Genomic DNA, 12,531 nt, shown 5'->3' with positions numbered 1-12,531 from the left:
ATTTTTGTCGCTAATAAATTTGCTGAAGTGTAGCCTGCTCTATGCTGCATTACGCGTTTATTTCTCTCTGAACCAATGTAGTCAAATAATTTTTAATATACTAGACATTAACGTGCAGTTTTAAATAGCTAAGTCAACTGGAAGAAGGGAGAATAAATATTTCAATTTTGAATCATAACCATACAAAATCTGAAGTAAAAAAATTTTCATTAATAATCTGAAAGTGATTCAGTACGATTTTTTTCAAGACTACATCACTGCAACACTCGAGAAAATTATTTTGGACTGATAAAATCATTTGCATACAGAAAGAAAAAAAAGAAGTGAAAATGCAGTTAGAATAGAAGTGGTGTAGAGCCACGTCTCCATCCAAGAGTAAAACCGCACACACACACAATAAAAATGACCATGTTTTATTTGTGTGATGTTCCATCTTTGTGTTCAGAAACAATTAAAATGACACATGTTGTGCGTAAACGTTCCCTAGCAGTCAGATCCAGCAGACGGTTTAGTGTTTAGGGCTGTCGGGCTGTAATGTGACGGTTACGAGTTCGAATCCCAATCCTCCTGTACTACCCTGGTCAAGGAAGAACACCCTGCTGTATAAATAGTTTAAACGTATTAAAGTTGCAAAACATCATGAGTCACTTTCTAAAGGACTCAGCTAAATACAGCTCCTTAGGAACAATAATGAGTATCAGAAACAGGGACGGGCTTTCGCAAGCTAGGGGCAGCAGGGATACGACCCGAACCCTTCAGCTCAGTCTCGGTATGAAGCGGAGCCGCGCTCCTGTAGCTCAGTTTGTCCCCAGCCGGCACCGGTACCTCGGCTATCGCGGGGCACTTTGGGGAATATCAGCGTTCGGGGGGCTTCGAGCGAGCGGCCTGGGAATGGCTCGTGCGGGAGCGCAGTCTCTTTTCATTCCAGAGCACTAGCAGCCGAGCGCTCTTCCGACGTGTATTTGTGGCGCGTCGCAGAATTGCGCTTTCCGTCGTCGCTGAGGTGGCGCGTGCGGTGGGTTGTTCGATGCGCCGCCACTCCGCGCTCGCTCTGGGGAACTCACGCGCGAACGCGTTCAGTCCGGATGGTACGAACACAGAGCGAGCGCGCAGAGAGCGCCGCGATCCTGCGGTGATCCCGCTCCGAAGCCCGCGGAACCGAAGGGCACCCGCGGCTCCTACTTCTTCGAAGTCTTGTCCTCCTCCTCCTGAAGCCGCTTTGCGGGCAGCCGCGTCTTCTGCGCTCCCCCTCGATTAATAATAATAATAATAATAATAATAATAATACAGGAGGTGGGAAGAATGGAGGAGAGCGCGGAGAAGGCGGAGTCGGAGGACGCGGTGATCATCGTGGAGAACGAGGCGGAGAGCCTGCCCGTGCAGGAGGAGAGCGCCGCCCAGGAGAACAGCCTCAACCTGCTGGACACCTGCGCCGTCTGCAGCCTGGCCTTCCACAGCCGGGAGCCTCGGCTGCTGCCTTGCCTGCACTCCTTCTGCAGGAAGTGCCTGCCCGCGCCCACCAGGAGCCTCGTGCTGCCGGAGCAGTCGGCCAACCTGCACCCGCACGCGCATCCGCACGCGCACCCGCAGGCGGCGGACGACGCGGCCAACCCACGTGAGTGTCGTGCACTGGCCCCGATGTCCACCGATCCCAGTGGACACGGTGATAAATGCTGCGGGCATCTGTGAAGGACGTCATCTGTTCTTGGGAGGGTCGCTGATGGAGAGCCATGATAGAGGTCACAGGTCAGGGCCTCTGGAAATGGTGGGGGGGGGGGTAGGATGTGGTTGGACCACCGCTCTGGTTTGCGCTATGACAATGTGTCACATGTGAGTCACAGTCAGCATTGAGTGTGATGGTTCATTCATCTTCTTGAGCCGGATGTGGATCTCTGACCAGCTCCTCTTCTCCCCAAAACCCATCATTCCAAGGTCCTCCTGGAGTCTCCCATCTCAGGACACGATGACCGCTGTGGACATCTCATTTTTATTCTCTGCCACCCCAGGTGGCTTCATGGCTTCTTTTTTCCCCCAAAGCCATGATCTTAAGTTTGATTCCCCACCCTGTATGTGTTGATGTTTATGTGTATTTTCCCCTGCAGCTCAGAGCTCTGGGAGGGTTTCGGATGTCTTGCTTTAGTAAAATCTGAGCTTAGCTGACTTTAGGTTCAACTTGTTCTACAGGAATTTTCAGTTGCAGGAGTTAGTCCTAATTGCTAGGTCAGCTGGTTATGTCGCGGTCAAAGCTGCTGCCTTTGGATCTAAAGGTTGCAGGTTTGAATCCCACCTCCAGCTGTAGTACCCTTGAGCAAGGTACTTATCCTAAATTGCTCCAGTAAAATTACCCAGCTGTATAAACTGATAAATTGTTGTAGGTAGATCAACATTGTAAGTTGCTTTGGAGAAAAGTGTCAGATAAACATAATTAGATGTTGCTTTTAGTCAGTCGAGACTCAGTAGGAAGGAAAGGTTTCTAGGTATCAACTGTAGAGCGATTTGACACGTCAGAGGTGTCATTATGCCTTGACACCTTGCTGAAAGCATAGGTGTGTCTTTGAGGTACAGGCATTGTCTTGGCTCTTAAAGCCTAAGAACCAAGCCTTGGTTCTTAAATCTCCTTCTTCTTATTTCTCTCTGGTGAACTGGAATGATGAGACATGCCCTTTGCCCGCCAAACAGGGGTAATTCTTTTCACTATTTATGGAGAATTAACGAAAACTTTGAGAGTCGGTTTCCTCGTGTTTTGAAGCCCTGACAAACACTGTTCTTCCTTCCTTCCATCTGGTTCCAGTCAATGTGATCCGCTGCCCGGTGTGCAGACAGGAGTGCATGGAGGTGGACATCATGGAGAACTTTTTTGTGAAGGACTCGACCGAAGTTCCCACCAGCACAGTGGAGCGCACCAATCAGGTTTTTAATTGATTACTTTGCTTCACAACAGACAAAGTGGTGGTAATGTCTCACACACACACACACACACACACACTTTCTGAACCGCTTATCCCATACGGGGTCGCGGGGAGCTGGAGCCGAACCCGGCAACACAGGGCGTAAGGCTGGAGGGGGAAGGGACACACCCAGGACGGGACGCCAGTCCGTCGCAACGCACCCTAAGCCGGACTCGAACCCCAGACCCACCGGAGAGCAGGACCCGGTCCAACCCACTGCGCCACCGCGCCCCCCTGTGATAATGTCTATCGTTGGAAATCTTAGTCGTTGCGGATGAGATGCGGATGAAAGGGAAACATTGTAGATTGAGATGCTATTAATAATAAGTCGTTATTAGTGTCGCTCAGCCGTGGCGGCGCCGTCCTTAACAGGGCTCAGCAGCTTTTTGCATGCGGTTGCTGTGAGCAGAGTTGGTGCGACTGGGTGGTCTCTCGTTTCAGCAGCTGTGCATGAGCTGCAGTGACAACGCCGAGGCTACGGGGTTCTGCGTGGAATGTGTGGAATTTCTGTGTGTCACCTGCATCGGGGCCCACCAAAGGGTGAAGTTCACGAAGGACCACACCATTCGGCAGAAAGAGGAGGTGTCCCCAGGTACGGAACCTGTTCCCTCTGGGGATGAGAAGGTCGTCCGACCGAGGGGCCCTTTCGGTTGACTCTGGAGGACAGAGTGCGTCACCTGCTGAGACACGCCGTGTGGTTTCCTTACAGAAGCAGTGTGCGTGTCCAACCAGAAGCCGGTGTTCTGCGACATCCACAAGCAGGAGCCCTTGAAGCTGTTCTGCGAAACGTGCGACCGCCTAACCTGCAGAGATTGCCAGCTGTTAAAGCACAAGGACCACAAGTAAAACTGCGATCCACTCGTCCGTCTTAGAAATGACGACCGCCAACCCAGTAGGCTTTTGAAATTAAACACAACCAGGGGAAGAAAATGAGCTTGATCGGAAGTCGCATGCTTATTAATAAAGAATGTGATGCTGCCTGTAATCAGTTTTTTTGCTTTGTTTGTATATTTTTTATGTCTCTACCTGAATTGATGAAATGTCCTTTTAGCGCTTTTGTCCATGTGCTTGCAGTTACCAGTTCCTTGAAGATGCTTACAAGAACCACAGAGAGTACATGGAGAGTATGACTCTGCAGTTGCAGGAGAAGAAGAAGGCCATTGAAGACGTGTCCCATTCCATAAACAATGGGTGCAGTTACAATTTACTTGTCTCCTCCTCAAAAAGTACCTTTTGTACAGTTTCACATGGTTCTGTGTTGCTGTGCACATTATATTTTATATCTTTTTTTATTTTTTAGACTGCTGCAAGTGGATGAAAATCGCAAGTCTGTTCACAATGAAATCAAAAAATCCATTTGTGCTTTGATCCTGGAGATCAACAGAAAGGGAAAAATCTTAGTAAACCAGCTTGAGGTAAGTGTCACTTGGGATACTGTGAATTAATATTGGTTTTTCTCTAGAGAGCGTCATAGAAAGTTAGAAGACGCACTTGCAGGAGGACATTGTGCAGGACCTGGTCCGTCTCACATGTTGAAGATCGTCAATGTCAAATTGATAGCTTGGAGCGCGGACCTTCCCAGAGAACAAGTGTGAGGCCCAACTCTCCCAGTCCAGCTGGGGAAGATATTGCAGGTGTCAACCTTGTGCTGACTTTCGTAATCCTCTCCCCTTGCAGGCCCTAATGAAGGACCACGAGAGCGGTCTGAGGAAGCAGCAGGAGGACATCGGCTTCTTGTCCCGTCACCTGGATCACGTGATCAACTTCACCAAGTGGGCAACGGCCAGCAGCAGTGGTACCGCCCTCCTGTACTGCAAGAGATTGGTGAGGCTTCATTGGCAATGTAGAGCCGTTGAACCCCTTCTTGCGTATAAGACAACACGTTTTTTGTTCCAAATGGAAATTGTAATTGTGCAGAATGTGTGTGTCAAAATTATTTTGCAAAATTATTTATCACCTTTTTTCTGTTTCAGATATTGTTTCAAATCCAGAATCTTCTGCGTGCCAAATGCAATACTTCGTTTGTGCCCCAGAGCACTGTGCGCTTTCAGTGCCGTTCGGGATTCTGGGCCTCAAATGTGGATCTCGGTAAGGACGCCTTTGTCCGCGAAACTGACTGACTGGTATCACTCAGACTACATAGTCTCAGCAAACTTGGAAAAAAAAAACCTCTCAATGCTGCAGTTTCACGAGTCATATGACACGCGTGGAAAAAGGAACTGAAGAGTGACGCGCGTTTGGGCTGAATCACAGGGGCACGTCAAAGTTGGCCTGATAAAGAGAAATGCAGCCGGTGCAGAATTTTTTGAAGATAATACACTTTTAATACACATTTTGCATGCGAGGATTATCTTTCTTGCATTCTTTGTTCAAAATAAGAGCCACTGTCTTCTGCGTTTCGTCAAATGTGCAGTGCAGAGTTGGTTTTGCAACTCTGTTTTTCTAGGTCATCTGTTGCCTGGAGTGGTTTACAGCGAGATGCTCCCTCTTGTACCTGCAGGCTCTCTGGTGGTGGAGAGCGCCCCGGGCCGCCCCTATCAGCTTGGCCAACCGGGCCCGCGACCCGACGGCTCTCCCAATGGCTTCCCCGCCGGGCCTTCCCAACAGGCAGCTCAGCGCCTGGCTCCACACAGCACGCTGGCCCAGCTTCAGATGCAGGTGGAGAAGCTGGCCCAGCAGCCGAACAGGCAGCCAGCACCGCCATCCCACTGGTCCTGGTACCAGAACGTTCGCCTCCAGAGGCCGCCGCCGACCCAGAGGCCCTTGCAGGGAGGCTCCCCATCTCAGAGCCTGTCCGCCATGTCTCAGCAGGGCCGTCGCTTTGTCATCCCTCATCCAAACCCCCAGAGCCCCACTGCTCTGCAGAACCCAAGTTTCCCTCAGGTGGGTGTGTAACGGTCTTTGAGTGACGGGGCTCCTAACCGGCGCAGAAAATGAATGATGGCATCCTGAATTAAAGTGACAGGCCTCAGATTGGGCCTTGCGTGACCTTGCTTGTCATGTCAGTTTTAAATCATGTAAATACTCTACAAGACATTATCAAAATGTAGAATCTCAGATTGTGAAGGTTTACGGTTATGCATGTTGGTCGGATGAGAGAAAAAGTCACCCCCAAGACGCAATGCAACCAAGAGTAAATAAGCTGCTGTTCCGGCGGGGTAAAGATCTTCTGCCTTTTGTGTTTTTGAAAAAAGAACATTGAAGACGCGGATCCTGGGAAACAGAGACGGACCGAAGGAGACCAGCGTACCTGGGCATGTTATTGCACTGTTTGTGTCATTCTCGTATCTCTGTAGACTTTGAGAGGGATGGTGGGCAGCTCCAAGCCTATGGATGTCTTCCAGAACATGTCCCGGTTTTCCCAGAATTCCCCGCTGTCCAGTGTCAGCAGCCACAGCAGCCAGCACTCCCTGCAGCAGGTGAGCGATGTGATTCTCCGGGGAACTTTGCGCCGACGGAACACCGAGTTGTTTGTTGGGGAACTCGCACACGAATGCATTCAGTCCGGGTGGCACGAGCACGCAGAGTGCGCTGTGATTCTGCAGTGATCCCGCTCCGAAGTCCGGCGGAACCGAAGGGCACCCACAGCTCTTGCGGCTCCTGCTTGTCCCGTGCTCCACACGGACGTGTACTTGTTTATAGTGAAGCCTACAAATAAGCAAAGAGAGCTGAAGAATAAGTGGAAATGTATGTGGAAGAATGGTCACGTGTTCAGTCTGAGCTTTGGTATTTGTTGGATTCTAGTTGAACTTGATGGAGTCGGCATACCTGAACAAGCGGAGTGAAGAGAGTGGCTCCTTGTCAATGTTGAGACCCAACTTTTCGCAAAGCCTGCCTGCCTCTCCACCATACAGAAACGGTAAGAATCTGTAATTATCTGCGCAAGTCCATTGTTTAGTAGAAATAACTTATTTTGCAGTTAATTGCAAACCTTTATTACAAATTACATTTATTCGTTTAGCTGACGCTTTTTTCCAAAGCGTCTTAGAATGTTAAGCTACTCATTAATACAGCTGGGAGATTTTTAGCTGAGCAAGTTACCATAAATTGCTCAAGGGGACTACAGCTGTAGGTGGGATTTGAACCCACAATCTTGTGAGTCCAAAGGCAACAGCGCTAATCACTATGCTCCCAGCTGTCCCCATTATCACATAAAAATTATTTTAGAAAGGGTAATAATGGAAAGTATTAAAATATAGTACAGGTGTCTAAAGTTGATAGTGACTTTGTATGAAATGACAGTTTAGTTGATGAGAAGCATGTCTGCTTTTTCTCAGCTCAAGTTCGACAGGTTTCACCCCTCTCTACGACCACTACCTCCACTGAGGCAAAATCAAGGTAAGGATTTCTGCTTTGCCCGCACTCGTGTCTGCGTACCTCCTGAGGCTGGCCTTCGTTTATCGCCCTCTCCTCACACTCCCCCCTGTTCTTCTGTGTTCTCCGTTTTGCGCCGGCGTGAAGCTCTACAGTTTGGAAAGCCCCGGAGCCGCAGGCGAACGGACCCCTGGGGTCAGCAGCCAAGCGGAGACGGAGGTCATCGCCCGGCCCCGTCATTGTCATCAAGGATGAGCCCGAGGACGACGACGACGTTCACTTTGTAAGGAACGAGACGAAGGCTCCAGAAGATCTAGTGCTTCATCAGTTTCACACTGTGTGGTGTTGGTCCCTGGTTATTATTGCATCAATAACAACAATAATAATACACATCACACACCAGGTGCAGTCCAGTGTGAAGCCCAGTCTCCCTGACAGCACTGAGGATCGAGCTCCGGCGGCCTCGCAGGATGCCCCCTCCTCAGCCGAGCCAGCAGCAGGGAAGCCCCCAGAACCAGAGGAGGACCCCAACGAGGACTGGTGTGCCGTGTGCCAGAATGGAGGCGAGCTGCTCTGCTGTGACAAGTGCCCCAAAGTCTTCCATCTCTCTTGCCACATTCCCATGCTGCTCGGTTCCCCCAGGTGAGTGTGGCTCAAACTTGACTGGTGCAGAATATTGGGTTGGATTACTGGGGCTGCTGGTAGTGTAGTGGTTAGAAGTGCCACCAAAGGGTGCAGGTTCGAATCCCACCTTCAGCTGCAGTACCCTTGATCAAAGTACTTAAATTGCTCTAGTGAAATAATCATAAGTAACTTTACATTGTGTCAGATAAATGAATAAATGTCAGTGTACTGTATTAATAACCTGGCCTGGTGATGTTCAGAGTTGGGTTATACCATCTTTCCAGTTCTCACTGTCACTACCTAGTGCTGTGAAAGGAGTGGCACTATTACACCAGGGGATGCGAGTCAAAATGTGTCCACGTTTTGTACCTGTTAGTAGGCAAATTTGGAGTTGAGTTATTTATGAGAGGGTTGTGTGACAATGACAGCTTTCTGGAGATGTAGGACAAAAGATTTTTTCTTTACATTTTTGGTTCTAGTTCATTCCATGTTTTGACAGAATGAGGTCTTGGCTATCAGACTTTATAAAAGAACAAGGTCCTGTTTGAAATAGTTTTTCTTAAATTTCCTTTTTTTTTGCAGTTGAACACTGTCTGCAGTGGACAGAAACTTTTGTCTTTGCCATGTCTTGGTGAAAAGTAGGCATTTGGACCATTGGGATGTTAAAATTCTAGCATGATGTTGAGAATCCACAGCAAGGATTTTGCAACCGAAGGAGTTGTCATTGTACAGAGTTGACAAAATTCACTCGTTTTTCTCACGTCATCCAATGAGCAGCTGTTTTGCTTTACCTTGCTTATGGAAAGGTCTGTTTGTACTAATGAAATGGAAGTGTTTTTAATACATGATGCATTTATTGTTTAAATATAAAATCCAGTGGACTCAATGTCTTATGTTTGTGACATGGGCATTTGAAAATTTTTTTAAATTTATTTTTCTTGTTTTACAAGTGGGTGGCACGGTGGCACAGCAAGTAGCGCCGCTGTCTCACAGTGCCTGGGTGGTGCGAGAGAACATGGGTTCGATCCCCGCTCAGTCTGTGTGGAGTTTGCATGTTCTCCCTGTGTCTGTGTGGGTGTCCTCCAGGTGCTCTGGTTTCCCCCCACAGTCCAAAGACATGCTTCAGGTTCCCCCATAGTATGCGAGTGTCACGGAGTGAGTGTTTCCCTGATGCATGGATGAGTAACCCCTTGTAAGTAGTGTATCTAGTAGTGTAAGTCACCTTGGTGAATAAGGTGTGTGGACTAGTAACACTACATAATATCCGTTGTAAGTTGCTTTGGACAAAAGCGTCTGCTAAGTGAATAAATGTAAATATTGTGAAAAAACTACCCTACAAAGAATGCAGGAAGTGGGTTAAGAAGGGGCCCTTTGGATTTTGCTGATCGTTTTTATTCCTGAGTTTAATATTACATTTTACATTTATTCATTTAGCAGATGCTTTCCTCCAAAGTGACGTACGTCTCATAGAAAACACAATCAGGAGAAAGAGACATGGTAGCAGATGTGACTCTTAAGTACAGTTATTTTCCTTCACCATATGCCCCAACGTTCATCACACAAGTAGCTGCATAAAACTTTAGCAGAATATCGATGATTCCTAAACACCTTTCCAGTAGTGTTTTTTTTTTTTTTTTTGAGATTCTGACGCTTTCAACACTAAAGTTGTGATACGTGTTTGGAAGCCAGCCTTTACGTGGGGTGAGGGGGCATTTCTATGAAAATGGATAACAAGAAAAATTTCCATATCTAGTGGTCTAGTACAGGGCTATTTTTGGTTTTTCTGTTTACGAAATAATGTCCAACAAAATATAAGGAACACGGATGCATGCAAAATAATTTAAAAATCAATGTAAAACAGTTGATGACACACACACGCACACACGTCTACGACCGCTTGTCCCAAGTGGGGTCGCGGCGAACCAGAGCCTAACCCAGCAACACAAGGCAAAGGGCTGGAGGGGTAGGGGACAAACCCCAGACAGGATGCCAGTCCACCGCAAGGCACCCCACGCAGGACTCAAACCCCAGACCCACCACACAGTAAGCCCCGGCCAAACCTTGAGAATGTCTCCTGCACAAGTCTGCAGTGTGTAATGAAAAAGCGGATGAAGCGGCGCAAAAGTATGAGGGCACGTATAATTAATAATAATTTTTTTTAAGTTACAGCAGCAAATCTACTGCAGCGATGACTGTCACTGTTCTCTCTCTCTTCAGCGGAGAATGGTTCTGCTCTTTTTGTCGAGACTTAACCAACCCCGAGATGGAGTACGACTGCGACAAGAACACAGAGTCCAAAGCCTTGAAAGAGGACCCCGATTGCGAAGAGTTCTTACCTGTGGACAAACGGGTATGACGACTGATTTTAAACCCCAAAGGAGTTCTAGTAAAACGAGTCACTCATCAGTCAGAACCTAACTGTTCAGTTTGGTCTTGCTACAAATGCCAAATTTTGAACCGCTGCCTTCTTTTTCCGCTGGTTCAGAAATGCGAAAGACTCTTACTTCGCCTCTACTGCAACGAGCTCAGCGCTGACTTCCAGGAGCCTGTCTCGCCATCGGTGGGTGTGGCTCTTGCGAGATGATACCGGTGTTCCCTTCGTGATGCGACTCCTCCCACGTCGCTCATGTAGTGTTTCATGTCTCCCCGCAGATGGTTCCAGAGTATTACCAAGTCATTAAGACACCGATGGACCTGTCAATTGTGAAGAGCAAACTCGAAGCCAAGGAGAGCCCGAAGTATAAGAGTCCAAATGAGTTTGTAGCTGACGTCCGTCTCATCTTCAGGAACTGTGCTCAGTTTAACGAGGTTGGCTTTTATTTCTCTTAAGGGGAACCTTTACTCCATCCTCCTCTGTCCTGGTATTAAACTCCCCTTCATGTCTGGCCAGATCTAAGTTTACATGGACAGACGTTGAAGGAATTGAGGTAGTTCTTTTAATAAAACTTTTAATTTAGGTATCTTGTTCCCCCTTCCCATCATCCTATAGGCTGACACAGAAGTGGCAGCTGCTGGCATCAACCTTGAGAAGTACTTTGAAGAGCAGCTGAAGGCCCTGTATCCCGATCGGACGTTCCCTGAGATAAAGGCGGAGGATGCTGGAGACTCGTCTCCTACTGTGACCGCAGATGAGACGGTCCCGCCCTCCAAGAGGCCACGCCAAGCCTCTGAGTCCCAGGAGAACGGCAGCCTGGCGGATACACCCAAAGCGGAAGAGGCAGAGAAGTGACATCATCTACTCGACATGCAGAAATGGCCAGCAGTCTCCTCTAAGAAATACTGTGGCACAACACAAAATATTAGTTATTTTCTTCTCCCTCCAAATAGCAAAATATTGTATGTCTGTTCAGGAATGATTTGCACAATGCGAAACATGCAGGGTAAATAAAGAATGCAGCTTTTGGAGATCTCTCAGTGATCAGAAATGAGCATCTTGTAGATGTTTGTTATATTCCTAAGAGGTAATTTTTCTGCAATATTTCAGCAACGTCAGACTGCCTATCAAGTGCAGTACAGACAGCGCATCTATGGCTTTGAGGGTGCTCTCGTGTTGGAAGACGCTGGAGTATGGATGGGGTTTTCATTTCAAGGCACGTTGCAGGAAGTCCTGCGCTGACGGTAGCGTCGCAACACGGGAGCGTATGTCAGATCGGGCTTGCAGAACCTGACGTGAGATCCTTCTGCAGAAACTGCATGACACCTTCTACTTGCCATTTTCTGATAATTTGTGTTTTTGGAGCATTTGAAGACTTTCCCTCTTCTCCGAATGAATGGTGTTCTTCCGTTTAGTTTTTAACCTTATTCCTTTGTGACTCAGAACTGGCCATTTTATATTGTTAATTTATTTGCGCAAGTGTTATCATATAGTCATGTCTGTTCTCCGAAGACTTGTCAGTGTACTGTTACATCTGGTGTACAAGTTGTGCATTAGTCACTCCTTCGAGATAGACATCAGGTTTAGAGAAGTACCCGAGAATTTCATTAGTCAGATGCTCTGTTTTACCTTTTTCCAGAAAATGGAGTTGTAGGTTTAAAATTTACGTTTTCAATCTTAACTCTAAAAAAAATGTAAAACCATCTTGTGTTTAAAAAAAAAAAAAAAAATGTAGTTGCATGCAAGTTTACTTGCAGCTCTTTACAGGGTAAAAATAAACTGTTGACCCAGACTGAAGATGTATATTATTGCCATGACGACGATGATGTATTTAAGTCACCAACACTGTACAGTGTTGAGGGAAATCAAAACTATTTAAAAGGTACAAACCAATTCACGGTAGCTATTTATTGGTGCTTTTAAATATCTACCAGTCCCTTAGTCATATGTGATATTAATTATTTAGGTGCTTGGGTTTTCAGTATTATATTGAGACAGCAGGTGCTATAGTGATTGGAGTTGCTGTCGTTGAACTTAGTGGTAGTAGGTTCAAATCCCATCTCCTTCTGTAGTGCTTTTGATCAAGGTACTTCCAATTCTTCCAGTAAAAATGACCTACCTACATAAATGGATAATTGTAGGTAACTGGACATTCTAAATCACTGTGGAGAGAAATGTTGGGTAAATGTAAATATGCAAATATGAGGTTCTAGTGTTGCGCAGAAGAAGAAAAACTGATTTTGGACGAGGAAGGGCTTCTCCGTCAATGTT

The 12,531-nt window shown here is 47.2% G+C and overlaps 1 protein-coding gene across 2 annotated transcripts; it reads left to right on the top strand.

The window, feature by feature from the left end:
• Positions 1-312: 312 nt before the first annotated feature.
• trim24 (tripartite motif containing 24) lies at positions 313-12,050 on the top strand. Of its 2 annotated transcripts, none has more exons than XM_029259908.1 (18): positions 313-1,615; positions 2,792-2,910; positions 3,393-3,540; positions 3,658-3,790; positions 4,023-4,139; positions 4,249-4,363; positions 4,626-4,772; positions 4,922-5,036; positions 5,449-5,831; positions 6,245-6,367; positions 6,693-6,807; positions 7,226-7,286; positions 7,410-7,545; positions 7,666-7,904; positions 10,104-10,236; positions 10,372-10,446; positions 10,539-10,694; positions 10,876-12,050. In XM_029259908.1, the coding sequence occupies exons 1-18, from the start codon at positions 1,303-1,305 to the stop codon at positions 11,113-11,115; spliced, it is 2,868 nt and encodes a 955-aa protein (XP_029115741.1). In that variant the 5' UTR covers positions 313-1,302; the 3' UTR covers positions 11,116-12,050. The 2 variants fall into 2 exon arrangements, with proteins under 2 accessions (XP_029115741.1, XP_029115739.1); XM_029259906.1 differs by having other exon boundaries at positions 3,390-3,540.
• Positions 12,051-12,531: the final 481 nt, after the last annotated feature.

The sequence above is a fragment of the Scleropages formosus genome, chromosome 2 (assembly GCF_900964775.1).
Source record: "Scleropages formosus chromosome 2, fSclFor1.1, whole genome shotgun sequence".
NCBI lineage: Eukaryota > Metazoa > Chordata > Actinopteri > Osteoglossiformes > Osteoglossidae > Scleropages > Scleropages formosus.
Note: the sequence above shows the minus strand (reverse complement) of the source record. Positions and strands in the feature narration are given on the sequence as shown.

Excerpts from the sequence above, each read along its gene's own strand:
- trim24 (XM_029259906.1), top strand. The coding sequence starts at position 1,303 with ATGGAGGAGAGCGCGGAGAAGGCGGAGTCGGAGGACGCGGTGATCATC. Across the intron at positions 1,616-2,791 it reads GGACGACGCGGCCAACCCAC|TCAATGTGATCCGCTGCCCG; the intron begins GTGAGTGTCGTG and ends ATCTGGTTCCAG. Across the intron at positions 6,368-6,692 it reads GCCAGCACTCCCTGCAGCAG|TTGAACTTGATGGAGTCGGC; the intron begins GTGAGCGATGTG and ends GTTGGATTCTAG.